The sequence below is a fragment of the Bufo bufo genome, chromosome 2, assembly GCF_905171765.1.
Source record: "Bufo bufo chromosome 2, aBufBuf1.1, whole genome shotgun sequence".
NCBI classification, from domain to species: domain Eukaryota; kingdom Metazoa; phylum Chordata; class Amphibia; order Anura; family Bufonidae; genus Bufo; species Bufo bufo.
This window is the reverse complement of record NC_053390.1, coordinates 488,195,506-488,222,852: the sequence shown is the minus strand read 5'-3', so window position 1 is coordinate 488,222,852 and position 27,347 is coordinate 488,195,506. Positions and strand designations below refer to the sequence as shown.

The 27,347-nt window shown below is 43.8% G+C and overlaps 1 protein-coding gene across 3 annotated transcripts in view; it reads left to right on the top strand.

Moving 5' to 3' along the window:
* Positions 1 to 27,347, top strand: part of MYO1F (myosin IF) — a 1,016,322-nt gene that overhangs the window by 858,796 nt on the left and 130,179 nt on the right. For all 3 annotated transcript variants that reach the window (XM_040417777.1, XM_040417776.1, XM_040417775.1), the window contains 3 exons: positions 18,695 to 18,840; positions 22,575 to 22,721; positions 24,285 to 24,433. In XM_040417777.1, coding sequence (XP_040273711.1) covers positions 18,695 to 18,840; positions 22,575 to 22,721; positions 24,285 to 24,433 — 442 coding nt within the window. The remainder of the gene's footprint in view (positions 1 to 18,694; positions 18,841 to 22,574; positions 22,722 to 24,284; positions 24,434 to 27,347) is intronic.

Genomic DNA, 27,347 nt, shown 5'->3' with positions numbered 1-27,347 from the left:
TCTGACTCTTCTCAGGTAGATTTGACTCTTTTTTAAGACCTGGGCTGCAATGATTATGATGCTGGTTCTCAGCAACCACTTACTTTCAGTTGATGTGTGACACACCGCTGAAATAGTACGGTCAGCATAAAGTTAATGACAGGTTGCCTTTAATGTCCCCTATAGTGCTTCCAGCAATAATAATACCCCCAAAAATGCCCCCAGTATTAATCCCTTGGCAACCCATAACGTACTAGTGTGTCATGGCTGCCAGTGCTTTGATGACCAAGTAAGGCTACTTTCACAGTAGCGTTTTTGCTGGATCCGGCAGAGCTCAGCAAAACCGCTTCCGTTACTGATAATACAACCATCTGCATCCATTATGAACGGATCCGGTTGTATTATCTCTAACATAGCCAAGACGGATCCGTCATGAATTCCATTGAAAGTCAATGGGGGACGGATCCATTTTCTATTGTGTCAGATTGTGTCAGAGAAAACGGATCCGTCCCCATTTACTTTCATTGTGGGTCATAACGGATCCGTATTGCTCTGCATCCCAGGACGGAAAGAAAACGGCAGCATGCTGCGGTTTGCTCTCCAGAATGAGAACGGAACGGAATGCATTTTGGAGCATTCCGATCTGTTCAGTTAAGTTTTGTCCCCATTGACAATGAATGGGGACAAAACAGAAGCATTTTTCTCCTGTATTGAGACCCTATGACGGATCTCAATACCGGAAAATAGAAACACTAGTGTAAAAGTAGCCTAAAAAAAAAAAGATTAATAAAATTGTACAGAAGAGAAATAAGAAAAAAAACTAGAGTTTCAAACCGCAATTGCTCCTGGAGCGCAGCAAGTCTATCGTGAGGTAGGTTCAAGTACACACTAAGGCCGCATGCACACAACCGTGGTGTGTTTTGCGGTGGGCAAATTGCGGACCCGCAAAACACGGATGGCGTATAACTGCCTATTCTTGTCAAAGCGCGGACAAGAATAGGACATGTTATTTTTTTTTGCGGGGCCACGGAACGGAGCAACGGATGCGGACAGCACTTTTGCAGCCCCATTGAAGTGAATGGGTCATCATCCGAGCCGCCAAAACGGCGGCTCGGATGCGAACCAAAACAACGGACGTGTGCTTGAGGCCTTAGTCCCAAATGTTGTATAAAAGACCGCGCAGCTCCTAAATCCTCAGTGGAAATGTCAGTATTCAAAGGCACACAGACAGCATCCTCTGATGCAATCGATCACGAGTTGCCCCTGACGAAGCAAAGAGCGAAACCCGGGTCGGGCAGGCGGAGGAACTAGAAGCATTTTAATTGGTTTTATATGAATTTACCTGTTTTAACATTGTAAGTATAATATAAAAAGCGTGATTACTAGAACATTTGCGGTACTTCACTATGTCGAGTTGTCCTGCATAATATCTAGGAGGCAAAAGCTTTGACTGGAACTGAAGTCCGGATTTCAATCTAGTGATCGATTGCATTGGAGGATGCTGTCTGTGTGCCTTTGAATACTGACATTTCCACTGAGGATTTAGGAGCTGTGCGGTCTTTTATACAACATAAAAAAAATAAAACACCACTGTTACGACCAGACTGCGGGACCACTGGTCAGACCAGGATGGTTTGGATTCTCTGCATCAACAAAGGGATGGTAGCCACTAACCGCTAGGGTGTTATTTAGCATTCTCACAGGAGACAGGACAGAACGCAGCAAGAAACTGAACCACTACCTACAGGATTAGCAAATATGTCAGACAACAGGTAATGCTCAGGTAACTGCGGTTAGAATGGCAGTTAGTGTGAACTGAGTCCAATAGTAGACATGGTGGTGAGGTGGCATTGCAGAGAAGACTGGAGTAAAGGCAGTAGATAATGATGATTGTCAGAGGCAGAAGATGAAGCATGGTCAGAGACAAGCCTGAGGTCGGAATGAGATATCAGGTAGTAGTGCAGTACAAAGGATCAGACATAGGCCTCATGCACACGACAGTGTTTTTTCACTGTCAGTGATTTGGCTTCAGTGGTCCGTGTCCGATTTTGCTTCAGTTGTGTTTCCTTGTGTCTTCCTTTTTTTTTTTGTCTGACAGGGGGAAAAAAAGGAAGGTTAATGAAAAGTGTAATTTTATTGCACCAAAGTCTTGCAGAAAAAAACGGACACGGACGCGGACATGGATGACATACCAGTTATGCATCAGTTTTTTTTGACGGACCCATTGACTTGAATGGTTCCTTCTTCCTTTTTTCACTGACAAGAATAGGACAGGTTATATTTTTTTGTACGGACTGGAATCACGTATCACGGACGCGGAGAAAAAACGGAGGACTATCAGTTTTTTTCCACAGCTCCATAGAAATTAATGGGACCTCCGCTAAACTGTGAAAAATGACGGAACGGACGCGGATGCACACAACGGTCGTGTGCATGAGGCCATACTCAGGATCAGACAGGTCCAGTAGTCGATACTTGTGGCAGGCGAACAGAATCATCAAACAGGCTGGGTCAAACACAACAGATCAGAACTAGAGATGAGCAAAATTTTCTAAAATTTGATACGGACGCTTCACCAAATTTTTCCCAAAAATTTGCTTTGTTCCGAATTAATTTGTCATGAAGGTCGTTAAATCCACTATATCATGGCCTGCAGTAAGAGTGTACTGTATCTTGGTGTACATCATTGTGCATTGCAGCAATATGCATAGCTTGTACTTTCTGGTAGTAAAACAGTTATTGTGCGTCAGTATGACAGGCAGGTGACAGGCATCACTCTTAGATGTCTTTCACACAGGCGTTGCGGGTAAAGATGCGGGTGTGTTGCGGGAAAATCCGCAATTTTTCAGCGTGAGTGAAAAGTGTTTTAATGCGTTTTGCACGCGCGTGAGAAAAATCGTCATGTTTGGTACCCAGACCGGAACCCTGACTTCTTCAAAGAAGTTCAGGTTTGGGATCGGTGTTGTGTAGATATTATTATTTTCCCTTATAACATGGTTATAAGGGAAAATAATAGCATTCTTAATACAGAATGCTTAGTAAAATGTCCATTGAGCAGTTAAAAATAATAAACAAATTTAACTCACCCCATCCACTTGATCGCATAGCGGATCTCCTCTTCTTTCTACTTTCTTCAGGACCTGGCTAAAGGACCTTTGATTAAATCACTGCATTTGGGTGATCTCTTGTTCCCAGGCTTCTTACTTTCACTTTGTAACACACGTAGCTGCTATTTTAGGAAAAAATTTAGTTATTACCAGGAAGCGCCAAGAAATTCGGATTCATTGTGAATTTAATTTTTCCTAAACTTCTGATCAAATTCCACTTCAGATGCTTCCATTCACTCAACACTAATTTTCGCCTAGGATCACTTCTCCTAATGACCACAGACACTGGAATTTTCCTGACTTCCTAGGATAGTTGTGGACACAATGGCAGTAAAGGAAAAGACTAGCAGAGAGATTGTCCTGTCTTTCCTCAACTGACAGCCTAAGGCCTCATGCAAATTGCAGATCCGCAAAAAACGTATGGCGCCCATGTGCGTTCTGAATTTGCTGAACGGCACAGACAGCCATTGATATAACTGCCTATTCTTGTCCGCAAAACCGGTTATATTTTTTTTGCGGACCACGAAACGGAGCAACGGAGCATCTTTTGCGGCCCCATTGAAGTGAAGGGGTCCGCATCCAAGCCGCATAAACTGCGGCTCGGATGCAGACCAAAACAATGGTCGTGTGCATGAGGCCTAAGAGTGTTCATCTGTAGTGTTGAGCGCGAATATTCGAATATCGAATTTTTTTCGCGAATATCAGCACTTTGCTAATTCGCGAATATTTCGAATATAGTGATATAAATTCGATATTTTGAATATTCGTTGTTTTTTTTTGTTTTTTTTAATTGTTATATTTTTTTCTTTCCCACTTCCCTAAAGTTGTTCTTACCTGTCCTTTGGATTCCTGGCTTCCTGGCTGCTCCAGTCAGTGCCCGTTGCCGCTTCTGCCGACTTCCGTGCTCATGGAGCGTCCCCATCACTATGGGAACGTCTCCATATACTAGAATGTACTGTCGGATTTGAGAATTACGTGAAAAATCGCAATTCGATTATTTCAAGTTATAATAATCGAATTTTGATTTTAACTTAGCACTGCTATATTTAATTCTAGCCTAATATGGAATATAGCAGTGCTAAGTTAAAATCGAAATTCGATTATTATAACTTGAATTAATCGAATTGCGATTTCAACTTGGACCTGGTTTACTATGGTTGGCTTGGTAGAATTAGCGAATATGACGAATGTATTCGTCATATTCCACAAAACGAAGATAACGAAGTATTCTGCATCTTCGTTTTAGCTACCTATTCATCAACTTCGCTAATTCTAGCAATCATATAGGAAGGTTTACTATAGAGACAGCTAAGTTTAATTCGCTATGCGATTATATTACTTTGCTTTTTTTTATAAATAGAATAATTATAATAATTATCAGGTATTATAATTATTCTATTTATTAAAAAAAAAAAAGCAGTCATATAATCGCATAGCGAATTAAACTTAGCTGTCTCTATAGTAAACTTTCCTATATGATTGCTAGAATTAGCGAAGTTGACGAATAGGTAGCTAAAACGAAGATGCAGAATACTTTGTTATCTTCGTTTTGTGGAATATGACTAATACATTCGTTATATTCGTTTTGTGGAATATGACGAATACATTCGTCATATTCACTAATTCTACCACGCCAACCAAAGTAAACCAGGTCCAAGTTGAAATCGCAATTCGATTAATTCAAGTTATTATAATCGAATTTTGATTTTAACTTAGCACTGCTATATTCCATATTAAGCTAGAATTAACGAATATGGAATATAGCAGTGCTAAGTTAAAATCGAAAATCGATTATTATAACTTGAATTAATCGCATTGCTATTTCAATAGGAGAGTAGCCTTTAAGTTAAAATCGCAATACGCGATTATTTAAATCGCATATTAATCGCGATAACAAGAATAATGACGAATATTCGATTTCGACGAATATAAAACGAATATTCCATCGAATATTCGCGAATTTCGTCGAAATCGAATATGGCACCTGCCGCTCATTACTATTCATCTGCATGGGTTTAGGATCAGCAGACACAGGAGGTGGAGCCACCCAGGGCTTGAGTGCTCTAGCAGAAGCCTTCTTCTCTCTGAGAGATTTACAAGATCTTTCAGACAGACGGATGTCAATTCTAGTAGCCAGAGTCACTAAGGCATACAAAACAGATAGAATCTCTCTTCCTGCAAGCTCATCCTTGATTTTGCCATTAAGGTCTTCTCAGAAGGTAGCAATGAGAGCATCTTCATTCCAGGACAGTTCAGAGGATAAGGTAAGGAATACAATGGCATATTGTCCAATAGAGCTTGCACCTTGATGGATGCGCAGAAGAACTGAGGAAGCAAATGAGAAAAGATCAGGTTCTTCAAACACATTGCGAAATGAGTCCAGAAATAAAGCAATATTGTTAGTGATTGGACCGGCTCTCTCCCAGATAGGATTTGCCCATGCCAAGGCCTCTTCTTTTAGATGAGAAATAATAAATGTCACTTTAGCACGTTCAGCAGGAAACTGATAAGGTAAAAGTTCAAAATGGATCGTGCACAGGTTCAGAAATGCTCTGCATAACTTGGGACCTCCACTATAGCAAGGAGGCGGAGACAAATTCAGCTTCAGAAGCAGTAGTAGTCAGAGGAGGAGTAGCATTTGAGACCATAGAAGTCTGTGGATGTTGTACAGCTGCAAACAAGGAATCCAGATGAGCAGTGGCAGTACGCAGACCTTCAGGGTTTTGCGATGTGAGGTCCCAGTTACTTAGGCAAATGAGGGTTGCTATGGGTTACTCACAGTTTGTAGGGAAACCCTGGGCAGGCGTAGAGCACACAATTGGGGTGTTGGGACGACAGCATCCTCAGCTGGCCCTTTAAATGCTCAGTATTTATACCCGCAATGAACTGCTCTCTTAGAGTCCTGTCCTGGTCTTTGGCCTCCTTGGGGTCCACCTGGACCACAGCTCTCAGGGTCTCTTCCAAGGACAGAGCAAAATCGTGTAGCGACTCCCCAGGCTGTTGCTTCCTGCTGAAAAATCGCATCTTAACTTCGGACTCCGTTCTGGCCTCAAACGTGGTGCCGAGGCGATCAAAGATTTGTTCTAGGCTACTCTTTTCAGAATGGGGCCATGACATGACTTCCCTGCGGGCGGCCCCTTCTAACTGAGCTAGGAGGATCTCCATTTGTTGTCCAGCAGAGATAGGGTAAAGCCGAAATAAGGCCAGGATCTGGTCTCTAAAGTCCTTTAATTTATGGGCCTCCCCGGAATATCGCGGGAACCAGGGGGCCCCGAAATAATATGGCATGGTCAGTGGCATCAGGCTTGATGCTGCCGCAGCGACAGGCACCCTATTGTCAGCTGCGTGCACTTCAGAGGGCACATCAGGGGCCGCCTGCCCCGCTTCTTCAGGTGCGGACATAGCGTTGCTAAGGGGTCTTTGGAGTGAGTATGGCCCTTTAAAAAACAACGGAGCAGACCGGATCTAAGGTGGACGTACCTTCCCCCCGGGTTAAGTCTATTATCACTAGTGGGGGACCTTCCCCCGTCTCTTTGCAAGGATCGGAACTTCCCCAGTGCGGATATATGAAGGGGCCGGTTAATACAAAAGTTTTTACTTACTCCGGCGATGCTCGCTCCAAATCTCGCGAGATGCGTGGTTATGTCGGACGGGAGTCCCACGCGCAGCGTCAGAAGGTAGGCGCGGCCTCTTGGAGATCCGGGATTCAAGGTAGGCGGTATCTTCTTCAGAGACAGGGCAGCGTTTTTCTTTCTTGCAGCCTGGGCGGTACCTTCTCTTTGTCTTTTTCACGCCAAACGGACACAACTAGGCACACCAATAGTCCAGTCTAAACTAGGTGGCCATCTTTGAGCACATCGCTGTCCATTCACTGACATCAAGTGGTGACTTAAATAAATGGCAAAACAGTCCACAGCAATACTGTCACGACCGCTATCCCAGCAGCAGTCGTGTCGCACCAGACGGAGGGGAAGGGGGACCCTTATCTACGGATGGGAATAGTATGGCCACCCCTGACTAACCCTAAGCTGGCACCTGTCTGCCCTGATACCCTAGACGGGGTGTGAACCCGTGCCACGAGCAGGATGCCTAAACCCTCAGTCACCCTAACAAGCCTAGAGTGGGGAAAGGCCGATGGGAGCACTAGTCACCATCACTTATGTCTAGGAGAACAGCAGGGGAAGACAGCAACAAACAAACTATAGCAGAGATAGACTTATCCAGTCACGAGCAGAGAAGGCGATCCCAATCACGACAGTCCACGCCGGACAAGAGCTCCACAGCAACACCATCAAACGATCTCCTTCAAAGGTCAGAATAGAACTGGAAGTAAGGACTATATCTGGCAATGACTGCAAGTGAAACTGAAACTAATATAGTAGCTGGGAGTGGCAGACAGGACTCACCTGAGAAGGATGCCTACAAACTCCCAGTCAGGACAAAAAGGTTCACAAGGCAAAACCCGGATGACATACCCTGAACCATGGAGCAAACTCACAAGCTATCGCGAGTAGCAAGTCGCTGCGACCTTCTCCTCCAAGACCTGTCTGGATCAGTCACAGTCGTGACAAATACAATCTTCGCACCGCGATTACTACAGTTCTTTGGCCCAGCAATTTTTCGAATAAACAAGTAGGGCTTTTCACTTTATGGGCAAATAACGGCACACAGTTTTTAAATTCCACAATGGCGTAGGAATAATCCGTAAATCCTGTTTGTGACGCCAAAATATGCAGTACGCAGACCTGCAGGGTATTGCGATGTGAGGTCACGGTTACTTAGGCAAATGAGGGTTGCTATGGGTTACTCACAGTTTGTAGGGAAACCCTGGGCAGGCGTACAGCAGTGATGGAGAGGCTTACACAATAGTCCTCTGGGGCACTCTCTGTATATAGGGACCAGGCCTGATGGTAGATGAGGTGCCCTGGGTGTTGCAGATGTTTAATGTGCCTAGGGCAAGGTCCCTTTAAGGTTCCTGACGCCAGTGCCTGTAACGGTGGTACACCGATTGATAGTGGTAATAAGTGAGGAACACGCTGTTATGGTGAACCAAAACTTCCTTTACTGGAAAACGGTTAACTTTATACAGTCTTTTGTAAGTTCCAGGTAATGCAGCAGTAATAAGCAGGCTTTCACATCAATGGCAGGTACAATGTTCTTTGCAAGATACTCAGAGGGTAAAACAACACTTACAGACCAGGCTGCACTATTCCTCAGAACTCCTGGCTGTCTTTATCCCAAGGCCCGTATGCCCTAATGCTGGCTTTATCCTTGGTAGCAAACTTCCTCAGGTATATATCCTTGCTTTGGGTGAATCCTTCTGCCCTTCAGCTTACTTGTCTAGCTGGAATACTGGTTCTGCTTTGCTTGTGGGAACTTGGCTTCTCAGGAGGCAACTCTTCCCCTGGTGAACAAATCTTCTGAGCTAACTCTGGCTCAACATACTCAGGCTGGCTAGTCCTCCTAGATTTCACTACCCTTTCCTGTTTGGGCCTAACTATATATACTAGGGGTTCCCTAGCTCCCTCTAATGTCTAGGAGGAGGAACTACACCTACACCCTAGCAGGCCTGATACACAGATAAACAGGAAAATATGCATAAAACATCATATCAACACAAATGTCATATTAACCCTTGTGTAGTGCCCACATTTACCTAGTGGGACACTACACAGTCACATGCTGGAGATAAGTTGTTACTTGCTTCTGAATGGTACGTCGTTGTTACAGTTCACATAGGACTTTGGCCATGTCATGTTTTGAGTTGGTGGAATCCATGAGCTGAGTGTACTGTTATGACCAGAGGGTGGGACCCACTGGTCAAACCAGACTCAGATATAGTGTAGATTCTCTGCGTAAACCAAGGGATGGTAGTCACTAACCCCTAGTGTTGTTCAGCACTCTCACAGGAGACATGAAAGAACATAGCAAGAGTTGGTGTCAGATGAGTCTAATAGCAGACACAGTGGTGAGAAGTGGTATTGCAGAGAAGACTGGCGTAAAGGCAGCAGATAATAATGATGATGATGATGATGATAATGATTGTCAGAGGCAGAAGCTGAAGTGTGGTCAGAGACAAGCCAGAGGTCAGAAGACAATATCAGGTAGTAGCATGGTACAGAGGATCAGACAGGCTCAGTGTCAGACTGGTCCAGTAGTTAATACAGGCGGCAGGCAAACAGAATGGTCAATCAGGCTGGGTCAAACACAGTAGATCAGAACTGAACACCTTCTCTTTTACTGTTAGTAACTCAATGCTCAGGCAACTTCCTAATAGAGGAAGTTGATATTTAAACACTCGTCCCTGGAAGCATAAATGACAGGAAGCAGCAGGCACATGGCCTTATGAGACGCCAGCATGGGCTGGATCAAGGAGGCAGCATGGCCGGAGGACGCGTCTGGTAGACGTGCGCCTGCCCTATCTGGAAGAGACAGCAGTGGCCAGCGAGCTAGGAGATGCTGGAGATATGATGTGTAACACAGCAGGAGGTATGACAGAAGGCCCAGGCCTAACAGCCCCTTTCCCATAATAAACACATGTCAAGTTACAAACAAAAGAAAAAAAAAACATATTAGGTATTGCCACATCCATAACGATGGGATCTATGAAAATATCACATAATACACCCCATCAAGTGAACGTTATAAACCAAATTAATAAAAACTGTGCCAAAAAAAAGCCATTGTCACCTTACATCACAAAAAGTGTAATGCCAAGCAATCAAAAAGTTGAAGTACCAATCAAACCATCCAAAATGAGCCCCTTCATAGAACAGTCACCTGAAAAAAAAATAATAATATAGCTTTCAGACAATGGAGACACAAAAATGTCAAACATTTTTCCACAATGGAAGTTAATCTGACTGGTCTATAATTACCTGGGAAGGCCTAGAGCATTTTAATATGATGCCATCGTTGCAACAAGTCAGTTCATGAATTTTTCTCATTCCTAATACATCAAAATCACAATGAGTAGAATAATTTTGAGGTGGAAGTGTTTAGGCATAATAACAACTCACCCACAAGAAGTGGCAGATCATGTAAAATTACAGAGCCAGGTCGCTGAGTGCAGAGGTACATAATGCACAGTTCCAAACATCCCCGCCTTTAGCATCAGTATAAGAACTGTGCTTGGGGAGCTTAATGGCATGGGCAAGCCTTAGGCTAGTTTCACATTTGCAGCACAGCTCTCTGACAGGCTGTTCTGGTGGAGAACAGCCAGCCAGAGTTCCCCAGATCCAGCATTGCAGGATATTACCCTAATGCCCCTTGGCCTCTATAATAAGTGCCAGCAGAGATCCTACCCGGCAAATATGGAAAAAACTTCAGCATGCAACATTTTTTGTCCAGCCGGTCAAGATAAGCGAATCGAAGCAGACGAAGTGGAATTCGATACGAATTTTAGGAATTATTCGATTTGCACCAAAGCCAAATTTCCTTGTGATTCGTGGTAATCGTGGTAATTTCCTAAAATGGCTGCTGCACATGTGAGGACATGGAGCAAGGAACTCCGGCAAGGCGGGATCACCCATAATGCCATGCATGCAGCCAATCAGCAGCCAGCCAGCCCTGTGATGTCACAGCCCTATAAATAGCCTTAGCCATCTTGGATTCTGCCATTTTCCAGTGTACTTAGTGCAGGGAGAGACGTCAGCAGGCGCTAGAGACAGTGCTAGAAAAAACTTCATTGTGCTAAAAAAAAGATTTACAAGTGCATGGAAAGATTATTCAAGGTGTAAGGAAAGGATAGGGAGGAACCATTCCACAGCATTTATGTTGAACAGGGTTCAGTAGGGGAGGTTACAGCCTGGGAAATAGGAACAATCCTATTATACCTTGCTGCACTGACTGGGCACCTAAATTGCCATTATACATCTCTGTAATTCCAGCAAACCGTTCTTGTTATTGGGGTGTTACAGCCATTAACAGGGTTTATTACAAGGAAATATTTATATGTCTTATTTGCACTTGTGCGGTGCAGTTATATGTTCTAAATCATTTTTTGGATTGTATTAGTGGAAAAAAAGGGCTTATTAGCCGTTGTGTGGTGAAGTGCTAAAATTACAGCACTTTTTGTCGTGTATTAGTGGCAAAAGAAAAATATATTTGCCATTCAGCGGTGCAGTTATATGATCTAAAGCCTTTTGAGGCGTGTATTAATGGCAAAAGAAAAATATATTTGCCATTCAGCGGTGCAGTTATATGTTCTAAAGCCCTTTTTGCCATGTATTAGTTGCAAAAGTAAAATATATTTGCCATTCAGCAGTGCAGTTATATGTTCTAAAGCCCTTTTTGCCGTGTATTAGTGGCAAAAGTAAAATATATTTGCCGTTCAGCGGTGCAGTTATATGTTCTAAAGCCTTTTGTGGCATGTATTAGTGGAAAAAGAAAATATATATTTGCTGTTCAGCGGTGCAGTTATATGTTCTAAAGCCTTTTGTGGCATGTATTAGTGGCAAAAGTTAAATATATTTGCCAATCAGCGGTGCAGTTAAATGTTCTAAAGCCCTTTTTGCCACGTATTAGTGGCAAAAGTAAAATATATTTGAAATTCAGCAGTTCAGTTATATGTTCTAAAGCATTTTGTGGCATGTATTAGTGGAAAAAGAAAAAATATATTTGCCGTTCAGAGGTGCAGTTATATGTTCTAAAGCCCTTTTTGCCGTGTATTAGTGGCAAAAGTAAAATATATTTGCCGTTCAGCGGTGCAATGATATGTTCTAAAGCCCTTTTTGCTGTGTATTAGTGCAGTGGTCGGAAAACCGCGGCTCGCGAGCCACAAGCGGCTCTTTAGCCCCTTGAATGCAGCTCTTACAGGGGCCCCCAGCGCCGGCCTGCAATACTAGCTCTGCTAAGTTTTCTAACTCCGCTACACTAAGCACAGCTGTGCATGGAGTCCTGGGCGGCGCGCGGTCCGGACTAATATGGAAAGGAGGGCCCCCCCGCCGGCGGCCGCTCTGAGCCCCGCTCTGCCTGCCTCTTTAAGAGACTCGAGCGGTGGCTGTGAGTGAGCGTGCCGCCGCAGCCGCACAGGCAGGTACGTCTTCGTGTCTGTCTGACATTGCCACAGCTCAGAGAAGAGAAGAAGAAGCTCTTTCGCCTTTTGTGACGTGTATTAGTGGAAAAATAAAAAATATATTTGCCGTTCAGTTGTGCAGTTATATGTTCTAAAGCCTTTTGTGGCATGCATTAGTGGAAAAAGAAAAAGTATATTTGCCATTCAACGGTGCAGTTATATGTTCTAAAGCCCTTTTTGTTGTGTATTAGTGGCAAAAGAAAAATATATTCGCTGTTCAGTGGTGCAGTTATATGTTCTAAAGCTAATTTTTGCGTTTATTAGTGGCACAAAAAAAAGTATTTGCTGTTGTGTGGTGAAGTGAGAAAATTACAGCCATTTTTGGCGTGTATTAGTGAAAAAAAAGGACTTATTAGCCGTTGTGTGGTGAAGTGAGAAAATTACAGACTTTTTTGGGGTGTTTTAATTTCCATTTTATTTATTTATTTATTTGATCTAACAGTATGTCAGACAGAGAAGTGACAGGCCTTGCACAGGGGAGTGGCACAAGCCTAAAGGTTTCTGGTGCAGGCAGAGGTCGTAGCAGAGTAAGGGGCCGTGGCCGCAGGGGTCACTTCGAGAGGTCTGAGCACCCAATGTCAGCTAGCGGTGGTGTCTTGACCAGCAACCCAGTGGTTCTTGAATGGTTGACTCGATCATCCACTTCGTCCCAAGTGAGATCAGACACCCCCAGCCAAAAGTCAGTGGGTTCGTCAGACACAACCCTTAGTTGGCATGGCCCGAGAGCAGGCCCTGTGCCTTCACCTGTCCTCAACTTGCCTCTGTCCTTTTCTGTTCCCTCAGCCAGAGAAGTATTATATGCTGTAGGCTCATCTCCACTATACAGCGAGGACAGTCAGCAGCCACTGGCCAGCCAAGATCTGGAGGAGACATCTGCCACTTCCTCCGCTAGGTCGGAAAGTAGTGATGAGGAGAGTGGCGTGGGAGCTGGTATTGCGAACAGTGAGGCTCCTGAACCAGAGACCATTGAGGAGGACATCAGTGACGTGCAGACAGTATTCGATGATGATGAAGTAGCTAATCACACTTGGGAGCCAGGTGAATTAGGGGCTTCATCATCATTAAGAGAAGAGGGTGGCAGCTTGCCCGTGAGGCAGTGGCAGAGCCAGCAAGTCGCTAGTGTGGCCGGGAGTCAGCAGGGTGGCTGCAGTGGGAGGTCGGGAGCCAAACATGCCCGGGGTAGACCACCTGCTTTGCCGGAGCCTACCTGCCCAGGAAGTAGTGGTGCACGGCTTCACGGAGGCAGCAGTGATAGCAGTTAGTCAGTGCGTAGTGTTGGGGGTAAAATCACCTACTGGGCGGTGTGGCAGTTTTTTGTTAAGCCGCCAGGGGAGGTGAACATGGCCATATGTAGAATCTGTGGGCAGAAAGTGAAGCGTGGCCAGGGTGTCAATGTTGGCACCACAGCCCTGCGTTAACATATGCAAGTGGCCTGGGAGAAGAGTGGCTCCGATGTGGCGGTCCAGCCTGCCGCAGCAACCTCTGCATCAAACAGTGGCACGCAGCCGATTTCAGGCAGTCAAGGCTCCACCACCTCAGCCGAAGAAAGCTGTCTGTACTTCCCATCATCTGCTGGTCCTGATGCTCCTGCTCCTTGCCCTCCTACACCTCGTCAGTCATTCCGTCAGCAATCGATCACCAAAGCGATTGCCAAGAGACAACAGTATGCGTGCTCTCATCCAACAGCGTAGAAGCTGAACGTGCTCCTGTCCAAGTTGCTGGTGCTGCAGTGCCTCCCTTTCCAAATGGTGGACTCTGCACCTTTCAGAGAACTGATGGCTTGTGCCGAGCCGAGGTAGAGAGTCCCAAGCCATCATTTATTTGCCAAAAAGGCAGTACCAGCCCTGCACGCACATGTAGAACAGAAGGTGGGGCAGTCCTTGAGCCTGTCGGTGTCTGCCAAAGTGCACAGCAGCGCCAACGTGTGGAGCTGGAACTATGGTCAGGGACAATACATGTCCTTTACAGCCCACTGGGTGAATGTGGTTCCTGCACAGCCGCACCAGCAACTTGGCCAGGTGACGCCGCTTCCGCCCCACGTTCTCACGCCATTGGTCCTGCGACAATGTCCGCCTCTGCCTCCTCATCCTCCACCGTGTCCTAAGCCTCCAACGCAGGGACAAATCACAGTGCCCCTCCAGCATACCACACGTGCAGGGCACGGCGGTGGCTGACTGTTCTGCACCTTGTTTGCCTAAGCGAACTGAGTCACACAGGGGAGGAACTGCTTCATGTCCTTCATCAAGAAATTGAATCCGGTCTTTCTCCACGACAACTCAAAATCGGCACAATGGTGACAGACAACAGGAAGAACATGGTGTTGGCGCTGAGTCAAGGAGGAATGAGCCATGCGCACTGCATGGTGCACATTTTTAATCTGGTTGTCAAGTGGTTCCTGAACTATTCCACCCATCTGGAAAACATCCTAAAAATGGCCAGGAAACTTTGCGTGCACTTCAGCCACTCGTACACCGCAAAGCACACTCTCCTTGAGCTGCAGCGGCAGAACAGCATCCCCCAAAATAGGCTGATATGCGATATTTCCACCCATTGGAATTCCACCCTCCATATGTTGGACCGACTGTACGAACAGAGAATGGCCATAAACGATTTCTTGATGATCCAAGCGGACAGGAGTACTCCCCTATGTAACTTTGATGTCAGTCAGTGGCATATCATGCCTGACACCTGCCGTTTGCTCAGGCCCTTTGAAGAGGCCACAACATTTTTCAGTCACCAGGACTACGGGATGAACAACGTCATTCCACTGATTCATGTGCTGGTAAATCTGGCTGGTCAGGGGACTGGAGATTTGGCGCCTAGATCTCACGGCCACATGAGCACTGTGGGGCTTAACTGGAGGAGGAGGAGGACATTGGAGCACAAGAAATGTGTAGCGAAATGGGTGGTTTTTCTACACAGGTGACAGGAGAGGAGGAGCAGGCAGAGGAGCTACAGGGCGATGAGGAAGATGAGGCAGAGGACCCAGACACACTGTGGCAGTATGCAGTGGAGATGGAGGCAGGGAGTCACTTGCACAAATGGCCTGATGCATGCTCACTTGCTTGAGTACTGACAGCCGAATTGTCACCATTAGGCAGAGGGATGACTTCTGGCTTTCCACCTTATTGGACCCTCACTACTGGTCCAAAATGGGGGCCCTTTTACACCTGCTGAGAGGGAGGACAAACTTAACTACTATAGAGATATCCTATGTAGTCATTTGGCCGCTGCCTATGTGCGCCATCGTCCATCCTTTTGCAGGTCTAACCAGGGGGGGGGGGCCTCTGCGCTCACGTTCCACTGCCATGGCTGCTGGGGTGGCAGGAGTAGTACCAGCTCCATCAGCAGCAGCCTGAGTCTAGAGTCGCTGATGAGCAGCTTTCTTCACCCGCCGAAGAAACTACTCACCAGCAGCTAGACATAGAGCAGAACCTGAAACAGCAGGTGGTGGCATACTTGGAGTGCACCCTGACAGCCATCATTGAAGATCCGCTGGACTACTGGGCAGCCAAACTGGATTTGTGGCCGCAACTGGCCAAGTTTGCACTGGAAAAGCTGTCCTGCCCGGCCAGTAGTGTGGCATCAGTGCAAGTGTTTAGTGCGGCGGGGGTCATAGTTACCCCAAGAACTCACCTGTCCACCCAAAATGTGGAGAGACTGACCTTTGTCAAGACGAATCAGTCGTGGATCAGCCAGAATTTCCACCCACCAATGCCTGATGCATCAGACTAGATCATCCATGGTGCCACACCAACACTTTGACAAAAAAAAACGGTTTCTTCTGGCTACCTGCCTCAGCTACTATTCTGATACTGCCACCCTCCTGATGCCACACATCTGATGCCAAGTGCTCCTTCTTTCACCCACCATCTTCAGCTGGTACTCATATTACCACCTACCTCCCCACTCCTTCACTGGGTCTTTCTGTGGTCTCCTGATGCTGCTGCTGCCACCTCCACACTGTCATTGTGCCACTCTGTGGTCTCCTGATGCTGCTGCCACCTCCACACTATGTCACCTTGCCACTCTGTGGTCTCCTGATGCTGCTGCTACCTCCTCACTATGTCACCTTGCCACTCTGTGGTCTCCTGATGCTATTGCCACCTCCACACTATGTCACCTTGCCACTCTATGGTCTCCTGATTCTGCTGCCACCTCCACACTGTCATTGTGCCACTCTGTTGCCTCCTCATGCTGCTGCCACCTCCAGACTCTGTCATTGGCCCAGTCTGTGGTCTCCTCATGCTGCTTCTACCTTACCACTATGTCATAAGGCCACTCTGTGGAATTCTTATGCTGTTCCTACCCTCCCCGCTTCATGACTGGGCCACTATTTTGCCTTACAGCCTGGCTGACATCCTCATTTATTTGACCCTTCTTCTGATCTGTCAGAAAGAAGGAAAAATTGGACGGATAACGGATCCTGTCTGTGTAGCAGCTGTAAGGCCTGTATGGTCCCATCAGAATTGGCTTGTGATTTGGTAGCCAAAAGCAGGAGTACAAAACATAGAAGACATGCAAATATTCCATTCACGTGCCATCTCTCTTTTGGATCCACTCCTATTTTTTTGGCATTAGCTATACTGATGGATTACTGACCAAATTCTGACAAAGTGAAGGCGGATGCTCCACAGACAGGATCCGTTTTTTGGGGGTTATTGTTCTGACGGATCAGAGGAAGGGAAAAATTTTCATTGACGTCAACACAAACTTACTGCTGACACCCTCTCTACTCTGTCAGAGGGCTCTACTTGTATAAGCGTTTAATAGAACAGGTTCTGTAGACATCTATATGGAATCAGCTGATGAGGGTGTAAAAGGAGTGTGCTTCTTCTTGATGCTAACATCGACCTGTAAGACTGAGTTCATACTTGAGTTATTTGGTCAGTTTTGGCCCCGTGACTGCACAAATAAGTGAAGTGTGCAGTGATTCTAAGAGCGACGCCTTTCATCTGCATGTCATACTGACTCACAGTACTATTTCAATACCACAGCAGACTCCCTATCCATGTTACTGCAAGGCACAGTCTTCTACACCACTTTAAAGGCTCTCTGCAGCCAGGAAATAGCCGATTCACCGCAAATAAATTCGGACCAAAACAAATCTTTTTAGAAAATTGGGCGAACCGGCCGAATCAAATTTTGGAAAAACTTGCTCATTTCTATCAGCCAATCTCCAGCATTTTATGCTGGAACAGCCTGCTGGAAAGTTGTACCGCAAATGTGAAAGAAGCTGTACATTACCAAGCACAATGACAAGCGTATGATGGAATGGGATGCCACTGGACTCTAGAGCAGTGGAAACGTGCTTTGTGGAGTGAGGAATCACGCCTATCTGGCAGTCCGATGGTGAAGTTTGTGTTTGACGAATGTCAAGAGAACGTTACCTGCCTGAATACATTGTGAGAAATGTAAAGTTTGGTGGAGAAAAAATAATGTTATAAGGTTGTTTTTCAGGGGTTCACCTTGGCCTTTGTTCCAGTGAACTCATAATGCTACAGCATACCAAGACTTTTTGGACAATTGTAAGCTTCCAACTTTGTGGGAAAAGTTTAGGGATGGCCCTTATCTGTTCTAGCTGAACTGTGCCACACTGCACAAAGCAAGTTCATAAAGACATGATTTGGTGCGTTTGCTATGAAATAACTTTACGGACCCACACAAAGCCCTGACCTGAACCTTATAAAATGCATTTAGAATAAACTAGGACAGAGTTAGCAAGCCAGGGCCACCCATCCAACAACAGTGTCTGATCTTATAAATTCTCTTCTTATGAATGGTGTGACACAGTGAAAGGTTTGGTCTAGGAAAACAGGTATTTTCCTCCCAGCAAGTGCTGCTGGGCTGATTTACAGCCAGGTGAGGTCAAATACCAGACCGGATTTTAAATGGTGGTCCGGGTTTTGGCAGCACCTGGCTGTCCTTAAATAGGCAGCTGGGCTCAGAAACCAGGTCTCTGTGTTGGGATCTGGGAGCCTTGTGTATGGATAAAGGTTTGCTACCTGTTTGGAATAAAAACAGGTTGGTGCTGCAATCAGCAAGGACTCTTTGAGGCAGAATTGCTGCATGGTGTGAAATACCACCAACAACGCAAGGTGACTTTTTGTTTGAATATGACTGTTTGTTTTGTCACTTGCCTAAAGTGTGAATAAAACATTGAACTGTTTGATCCAAAGAACTTGTTGTTGCCTTTATACTGCCTCTGCTAATCCTGTCTACCAGAACGAGTCCCCACAATGGGCAAAAATTCCCACATACATACTCCAAAAGCTTGTACATACCTGTTTTAGTTGCAATGAGGGGACAGTAATTTATTTAGATTTAAAACAGTATGCCATGGGATTTGGTAGGTGTAATGTGTAGGTCTCGAGACACTTTTATCCATATAGTGTATATTCCATATGCAATGTTGGTTTACCTTCATTGTGTAAAAATCAATGGACCTAAAATATACATATAATGATACACAGTGGCCCAATATTGAGAAACCATGTCTCCAGTTAATATGCAATCTTCTCTTTACTACCAGTCAATCAAGAGAGATCTAATCACCACTCCCAAATACATCTACTTGATTGGGCGTGAGAAAGTCAAGAAGGGACCAGAAAAAGGCCAGATAAAGGAGGTGCTGAAGAAGAAACTTGAAATTCCTTCTGTTAAGAGTATTTCTCTAAGGTATGCAAGAGGTTTCTTACTTATATTCAGGTAAATTGGCCACACCTCTTAATAAATATGATACCTTTGGAATTGTTTGTTTTTATGTCTTCCAAGAGGAACTGCACAATTGCAGCATGACTTAGACCACTTTTCTCACCTTTTTAAATAGACTGAGAAATAAATGTTGAAAATGTTTGTATAAGTTTGGCATTGTATAGGCACACAGTGTAAATTTTTTGTGTCGAAACTAGAGGTTGAAGCAACACCTGTGCATCAATGGGCAGACACTATACACACAATGGCGTATGAGAAGAATCAATACTAACACCTAGCAGCACTAACACCACAAATAGTGTAAAAGTAAAAAATATAATACTTTATTAATCCATGTTAATGTCAGACATATAAAAACTAGTAAATTGTCGCAATCGCTTACAAAAAGTAACAGCCTACAGTGGTAACAATGTTGTAATAATGCTGACACTTCTAAATGCCATACAGGAGTTCTAGAGGATTAATAGTTGTACTTGGAAGTAATACAAAACAACACAATTGCATAATATCATATTGACAATGTGCAAAGAAACCCACATATACAGTATAATAAACAAAGGCATAAGAATATATTGCAGCATAAAAAAGTGAAAAGAGACTACTGAGCAGCTCCACCTCAACGTAAAGTACAGACCAAAAGTTTGGACACACTTCATTCAAAGAGTTTTCTTTATTTTCATGACTATGAAGGCATCAAAACTATGAATTAACACATGTGGGATTATATACATAACAAACAAGTGTGAAACAACTGAAAATATGTCATATTCTAGGTTCTTCAAAGTAGCCACCTTTTGCTTTGATTACTGCTTTGCACACTCTTGGCATTCCCTTGATGAGCTTCAAGAGATAGTCCCCTGAAATGGTCTTCCAACAGTCTTGAAGGAGTTCCCAGAGATGCTTAGCACTTGTTGGCCCTTTTGCGTTCACTCTGCGGTCCAGCTCACCCCAAACCATCTCGATTGGGTTCAGGTCCGGTGACTGTGGAGGCCAGGTCATCTGGTGCAGCACCCCATCACTCTCCTTCATGGTCAAATAGCCCTTACTTTCAAAGTTTTCCCAATTTTTCGGCTGACTGACTGACCTTCATTTCTTAAAGTAATGATGGCCACTCGTTTTTCTTTACTTAGCTGCTTTTTTCTTGCCATAATACAAATTCTAACAGTCTATTCAGTAGGACTATCAGCTGTGTATCCACCTGACTTATCAACGCCACTGATGGTCCCAACCCCATTTATAAGGCAAGAAATCCCACTTATTAAACCTGACAGGGCACACCTGTGAAGTGAAAACCATTTCAGGGGACTACCACTTGAAGCTCATCAAGAGAATGCCAAGAGTGTGCAAAGCAGTAATCAAAGCAAAAGGTGGCTACTTTGAAGAACCTAGAATATGACATATTTTCAGTTGTTTCACACTGGTTGTTATGTATATAATTCCACATGTGTTAATTCATAGTTTTGATGCCTAAAGTATGAATCTACAATTTTCATAGTCATGAAAATAAAGAAAACTCTTTGAATGAGAAGGTGTGTCCAAACTTTTGGTCTGTACTGTACGTGTTGCCTATATCTTCCACATATGGTGGTATGTTTAGCCTATAACTTCCAGATATGGAGTGTGATGCACGCCGCTCACGACACATATAAAAGAAAAGTGAGCATGGCGTGGGCAGGGAAGGAGATGGGCCTGTTGTAGGCATAGAAAATGGTCTAACTTTAAGCCAGCAAGGGAGACAGCACCTCTACATAACTTTGGCAGATCCATCACCAGCACAGGGGCTTTTTAAGACAGACATCTAAAATGCTGGTCTTTAGAAATGACCACCTTGGTTTCCAGAAAGTACTGGTAGCCCACTTGGTCACGCGATGTGGCTGTCTTTGTCTCTGCATGTGATGTTTGCGCAAGTGCCGTCTACTTTGCCCCTTGCTCATTCCTCAGAGACCTTGGAACCACATCTCTATGGATTTCATAACTAACCTTCCTCCCTCCCAGGGGAGGATGGTCATCTGGGTGGTCATTGACAGGTTCTCAAAGATTTGTCATCTTATTCTGTTAAAGATACTCCCTGATGCTAAAAAAAATTGGCCAATTTGTTCATAAAAAATATCCTCAAATTACATGGGATACATTGTCTCAGATATAGGAGTGCATTTTGTCTCAAGATTCTGGAGAGAATTTAGAAAAAGATTGGGGATAAAATGGTGATTCTATTCTGAATTCCATCCCGAGACAATTGGACAAACTGAAAGGGTCAACCAGGTTTTGACATAGTTCTTGAGGTGTTTTGTGTCTAATTGTCAAAACAGTTGGAAAAGGTTTATGTCTCTGGGACCTAGTTTAGATGATCAGACCCACGATCATATGGGGAAGGGTGAAACCTACCAAAATTAAAACTACATTAAAAAAAACTTAAATTATAATTAAAATAATGTTTAACATTTTAATTAAATCTAAAGTCTGCAAAATGCATGTCCAAATTTTAAAAAAATTTAATTTTTCGATTAGAATTTTCTTTTATTAACCCCATAGATTCCACGGGCGATTAGGCACCAGGGCATCTAGGGGGTTAACAGGGCAGTAGAGTTGATGGTTATAATCATAGTATAATTCAGTGCTCAAAAAGAGGGAGCCATCTATTAGGTTCTTAATCTTATTCTATGTATTCATAACAGCGCCATCTGTTGGAATTCTAAACTTGATCCGATTAGTAGCTGTGTGCTAGCTGTTGGAAATGTGTAGAATCAGAGTGCCCTCTATTAGACATATAGAGTCACTGTCTGTTCAGTCAAGAATTAAATAACAGCATTACTAGTCATTTAAATAAATTTTAATGTTAGGACAATGTTAAAAGAATAATTCAAATGGGCTTTCTTTTTCATTTGGCAGGAAAAATGCCTGAAATCTCAATCTATCGTTTTCAGCTTCTACTTGGTGTTTTCATTTGATTTATGATTTTGACATGAAAAATACACTACAGGAAGAGGATTATTAATTGACAAAGTGGAAATTTAAAATAGGCTATTTATTTTTGGCATTCAAAGAAAAACATGGGTTCTAAATTAAACATTAAATCAGGATTTTAATTTGATTTATGACATTGACATTATTATCCCACTGTTTAAAGTGGAAATTTAAACAGAAAAAAAAAAGATTTGTTTTTGGCACATATGACCCATGCTGGAGTTGGAAAAGTAAATTCTAATGGAGGAATTAAATTTTCTTTTTCATTTTGGCATGCATGTTGCAGATTTTAGATGAGATTAAAATGTTAAAACATTATTTTAATCGTAATTTTAGGTTTTTCAATGTCATTTTAATTTTGGCAGGTTTCGCCTCCTATAAGATTTGCATTTGAAATGAGGGTCAGAGAATACACTTTGAAGAAACTGGCCTTAGGAAAGCAGATCTGCCTGTTGACAGCTAGCAAAAGAAAATATCATCCACACAGAAAAAAAAAAGTGAACTAACTAAAATCAGGAAAATTTTAACCATATTGCATCTGTTATCTATATAATCATTGTTATTTAAAGTGGGGCTTTATTACATAAAACAAGTTATTCAGTATATGGTATGTATATGGTATATTGTGATATAGTCTTATTTTCCATAAAACATGCTCAGTCCTGTATTTATACCAAAAACTAAATCAAAAACTTAGTTTTTTTATGTTCATTTCTTGTTTTGCTTATAACCAGCACACGCCAGGATGACTTTTTAATTCTACATGAGGCAGATCATGACACCCTTCTAGAATCCATGTTCAAAACAGAACTTATTAGTCTATTGTGCAAAAGATATGAAGAGATGACCAAGCGTAAACTAGCGCTGAACTTCACAGACACGTAAGACAACAGATTATCATTGTTGTAACTTAATACATGTAAAATATGGAATGAATGGTAATGAATTCAAACTTGTCTTTTGAGCATCTGCTTTCACATGGTCAGTATTTGGTTAGTAATTGATCAGTATTTGTAAGGCAAATACAGGAGTGGGTCCAAAATAGAGATAATTTTGAAGAAAATATTTGAATGTTGGACCCACTCCTCCTTTTGGCTTCCAAATCATGATGAAAACCTGATGCAAAATACTGAATGTGTGATCGAGGCCTAATTCATGCTCCAAACACAGGATCCATTGTGTGTTTCATTTTTAACTTCTTCAGATGGATCAGAAGAATGGTAAAATAAACTGTAATGTCAACAAGGTACACACAGGTACCCAATTTGAGAAGCAAGGCCTAATAGAATTGCTTAGTTATTAAAATAGACAGCTTATTCACCCCAATGAGAATCCAGGCTCAATATAATTGCTTATCTATGAAACAAGGTAGACACTCCAGTAACAGTAGAACTAAACAGCTTATTTGCCCCAATTTGAGAATCAAGGTGTAATATAATTGCTTATCTATTAAACAAGGTGGACACTGTTTACTTAGATAGCTCTGTGCCCTTTGGATCCCTTTATCTTCAGATTACAGTCCCTGCACTGTCCCTACGATCTCTCTACTCTCCCTATCCAATATTCCACAATTAAAAGTTTTTTGCTAAACTGTCCCTAGCACTTGTCACATCTCTCCCTATGCTCAACTCACAGTGAAATGGTGGAGACTGCACAGGATGAGGCTTTTAAAGGGCTGTGACATCACAGGGACTGGCTTATTGTCTGTCTGCATGGCACTATGGGTGATATCGCGTTCCCGGGTATCTTACTTTCACTTTGTAACACATGTAGCCATCATTTTAGGAAAAAAACTATTCTTTAGCACAAAGCGCAAGCGCAAAGGAAGTACAGTCCAGAGCACTTAGGAAACAGTGACACCCAGACATACGTTTCACCCAGCTTCTTCTTGTGGACAAGAAGACATGCTTGCAAAGGGTGTTATAAGGGTTTGATTTTTGGCTTACTGTAGCATTTTCTTCATTATTGATTGTGTATTCCCTTAGTTCATACATACTGACCATAACTTGGGGGACGGTGTTAGCTGATATGTCAGATCCATTTTTTCACTGCAAGTCTTTGAACTTGTGGATATTTTTAATCATGTCATAATAGTGATGCATTTATATTTGAAGAATGGTTTGGATTTATTCATATTTTGGGTGTTGACTTTTCAACAAAAGACTCAGCACGGTGCCTTGCAGTGCTGGAGTCCTAGATTGGAATCTGACCAAGGACAACATCTGCATGGAGTTTACATGTTCTCCCCGTGTTTGTGTGGGTTTCCTCTGGGTACTATGGTTTCTTCCAACACTCCAAAGACATACTGATAGGGAACTTTGACTGTGAGCCCCATTGGGGCACTGTGGAAAAGTGTCTACATAAGTAAATGAAATAAATAATGACAGTCTGCAACAGCCTCTGCTTTTATTTATGTAAGGATTGAATTCTTGCATTCTCTCCAGACTACAGCTTAGAGTAAAGAAAGAAGGCTGGGGAGGAGGAGGCACTCGAACCATTACATTCCTGAGGGGACAAGGAGATATTTCACAGCTTAAACCTGGAGCAAAAACACTGACAATCAGTGTTGGGGATGGGCTGCCCAAAAATTCCAGTAAGTATCTGTTCGGGCAGATGAGAACCGATCTAAATGCACAAAAAAAATGGTCAGGAAAGGCTAACAATTATCTTTATTTATATAGCTCCAACATGTTGTATTGCCACAGTACAATACAATACGTACATACGTATACATTTTGATTTAAATGCTATGGAAATAAATCTTACTCAGTTGTTTCTATGGCCACTATGCAGACCAATGTGTCTCCATGGTTAGGCTACAAGGAAACCTTGGGGTAGATATATCAAAACTAGTGTAAAGAAACACTGGCTAAGTTGCCCATAGCAATCAATTAGATTCCACCATTCATTTTTTAGAGCTCCTTTGGAAAATTAAAGATGGAATCTGATTTTTCGGATTTGCTATGGGAAATTTAGCCTGTTTTACTTTATACAATTTTTGATAAATTCCACCACCCTGTTTATAGTCCTATGCAGTAGCCCAGTGCATCTGCAATTGATTTATATGGTTTGTATTGTTAATGTAATGCACCTTATACTCAGTATGTTCCAGCATGAGCTAGGCATGGCCAGAACTAACAATCCTGGCCCAGCCATCTCTGAGTTTAGAGGGGGGGGGGGGCTTTGGTAGGTGTGAGGACAATGCTGATAGCTGGCAGACATGATTTCCTCCTCTCTCTAGACTCTAGCTTCAAGCCCTGGAGCTTTCTACCTTACCAAGAGCTCCAGGAGATGAAAGACATGGAGGTTTAAGCATTCCAGACCCTGCTGCTGCAAACATATAACATGTTAAGACATCATATGCACCCCCAGATTAGTAGACACTACAGCCATGGTTGCCAGATTGTAATTGCTAGTCACAGATCCCAGACACAGACTTTAGCTGGAGAAGGATTAAAAAGAGGGCTCTTGCTACAAACCACTTACTCGGCTCATGATTGGACATCTGGGAGGAATTTGCACTACGTACAGATGCTTTCTAAACGCACTAAAAGTCCTATTATGCGCACAGTAAAGAGTCGTTTATTTGGCTAATCTGGTCTCGTTACTGAATCTTCAAACACCACACACTGACCATTGCACTTCCACCATGTGCTCTGCCTTGCACCTACATGGACATAAACATCAAAGGCACCCCCAAGTTACCATTAAGCAGGGATCCCATGACCACAGGGACTGCCCGGAGGGAATACAGGGTGCCCCTCCTCGACTGCATTGACCCCAGGGAGCAAGAGCCTGAGGGAGACACTGTGACACATCACCTTCAGAACCACTACTACTTCCATCCTCTGCTCCGGATTCCCTAGGAGCTCGCTGCACCTATATATATTAGATAAGAGGGAATAGTAAGCAACATTTAAGAAGTGAATCAGATGAGTGAATAAGTTCACATTGCAGCCCCAAGTTGCTGCTACAGGACAGTCATAAAGTCAATAAAAAAATAATAATGCACAGATAACATCTGAGACTCTTAGCCAATATATTTTGATCAAAACACATCTGTGCCCACCTACCCAGCAACACGGTGGTGTCACGAGGTAGGAAGGTAAAGAGGTAAAGAGAAAGTGCACCCCCTTGACTGCCACCCTCAACCCTGTCCCTGCCTACTTGCACCACCTGCCATAGGTGACGGGGCGCAACTGGGCGACAGTCCCTGACCTACGTAAGTGCAAGTAGAGAGGATAGAGACAGAGAGGGAAGCGACAGCCAAAACAAGACGAAAGCAAACGGATAAACAGGGAAGTAAACAAAACTAGGCACCCTGCAATGGGAAAGGCAATAGCGGGTCAACTAGTCGAGGTCAGTCCGGAAGGTCACGTTGATACAAGGGAAGAGGCAGGAGACAAATCCGAAATGAGCCGAGGTCAAATCCGAGAGGTAGCGTCAGTATCGAGGGAGCAGGCAGAAGGGAGGTCAGGAAACTAATCAGGGTCAAATACCAGAGGTCCAATAAGATAATATAACAAACACACACACAGCCTAAGAGACGAAAATCACAGGCAACCTGTGGCCAGCAGGTTGCCTGTTTAAATAGTGGAGGGAAGGGATCATGTGACGTGGCCAGCGTCACATGACCCCTCTCTCCTGACAGTAGCCGAGCGCCGAGTGCCTAGCTCGGCGCTGAGCCCCACCTGGTCCCTATGGTGACGGGGAACACGGGCCACTCCTGCAGGAGGAGTGCAGCTGGACGTACCGCGTCCCCAGTCGCCTTGACGACCGGGACGCCGGGAACTAGGGAGCGTGGCCGGACGCAGCAAGCGACCTGGCTGCCGTGAGATCGGGGACCACCAGCAGCGCAGGGGAAGAGAAACCCGCCACCTGCCTCTCATGACAGTACCCCCACTTCCACGAGGGGCCTCTGGACCCAATAATCGCGGACAGGGCTTCTCAGGGTGTTTCCGGTGAAATTTAGCAATTAACCTGGAAGCATGCATCCTAGACATAGGTACCCAGGATCTCTCTTCAGGTCCAAAACCTTTCCAGTGGACCAGGTATTGAAAGGAGTTTCTAACCTTTCTAACATCCATGATTTTTTTTTTTTTAAGAACATTTTATTCATTTTCTGAGAAATGCATCTTAAAAGCAAAGCATGATTTTCACTGCATTTAAGTACAGAAGAAGAGTCAACATGGTTACATGTTTTTGAATTATTCTTGTACAAAAGAAGAGTAACATATTTTGCTTCATATAACAGTAATCTCTGTCCAATATATAATAACCTTGCCTCCCCATTCCCCCCCCCCCTTCTGGATGTGTACCCGTCCCAGATAACAATGCTCAGTTTCTGAATACTGCTAGAGATTCCCTTTCAGGCTGACTGGTTTACTTTCAAGTTACCCAACTTTCCTTGCAAGTCAGCAAGTAGGTACCATTCCGTGTACTGAAAATTTTTCATAATTTTCTGAATTTCAGCTTCTGATAGCTGCTTACTAATATAAACCTTCCAC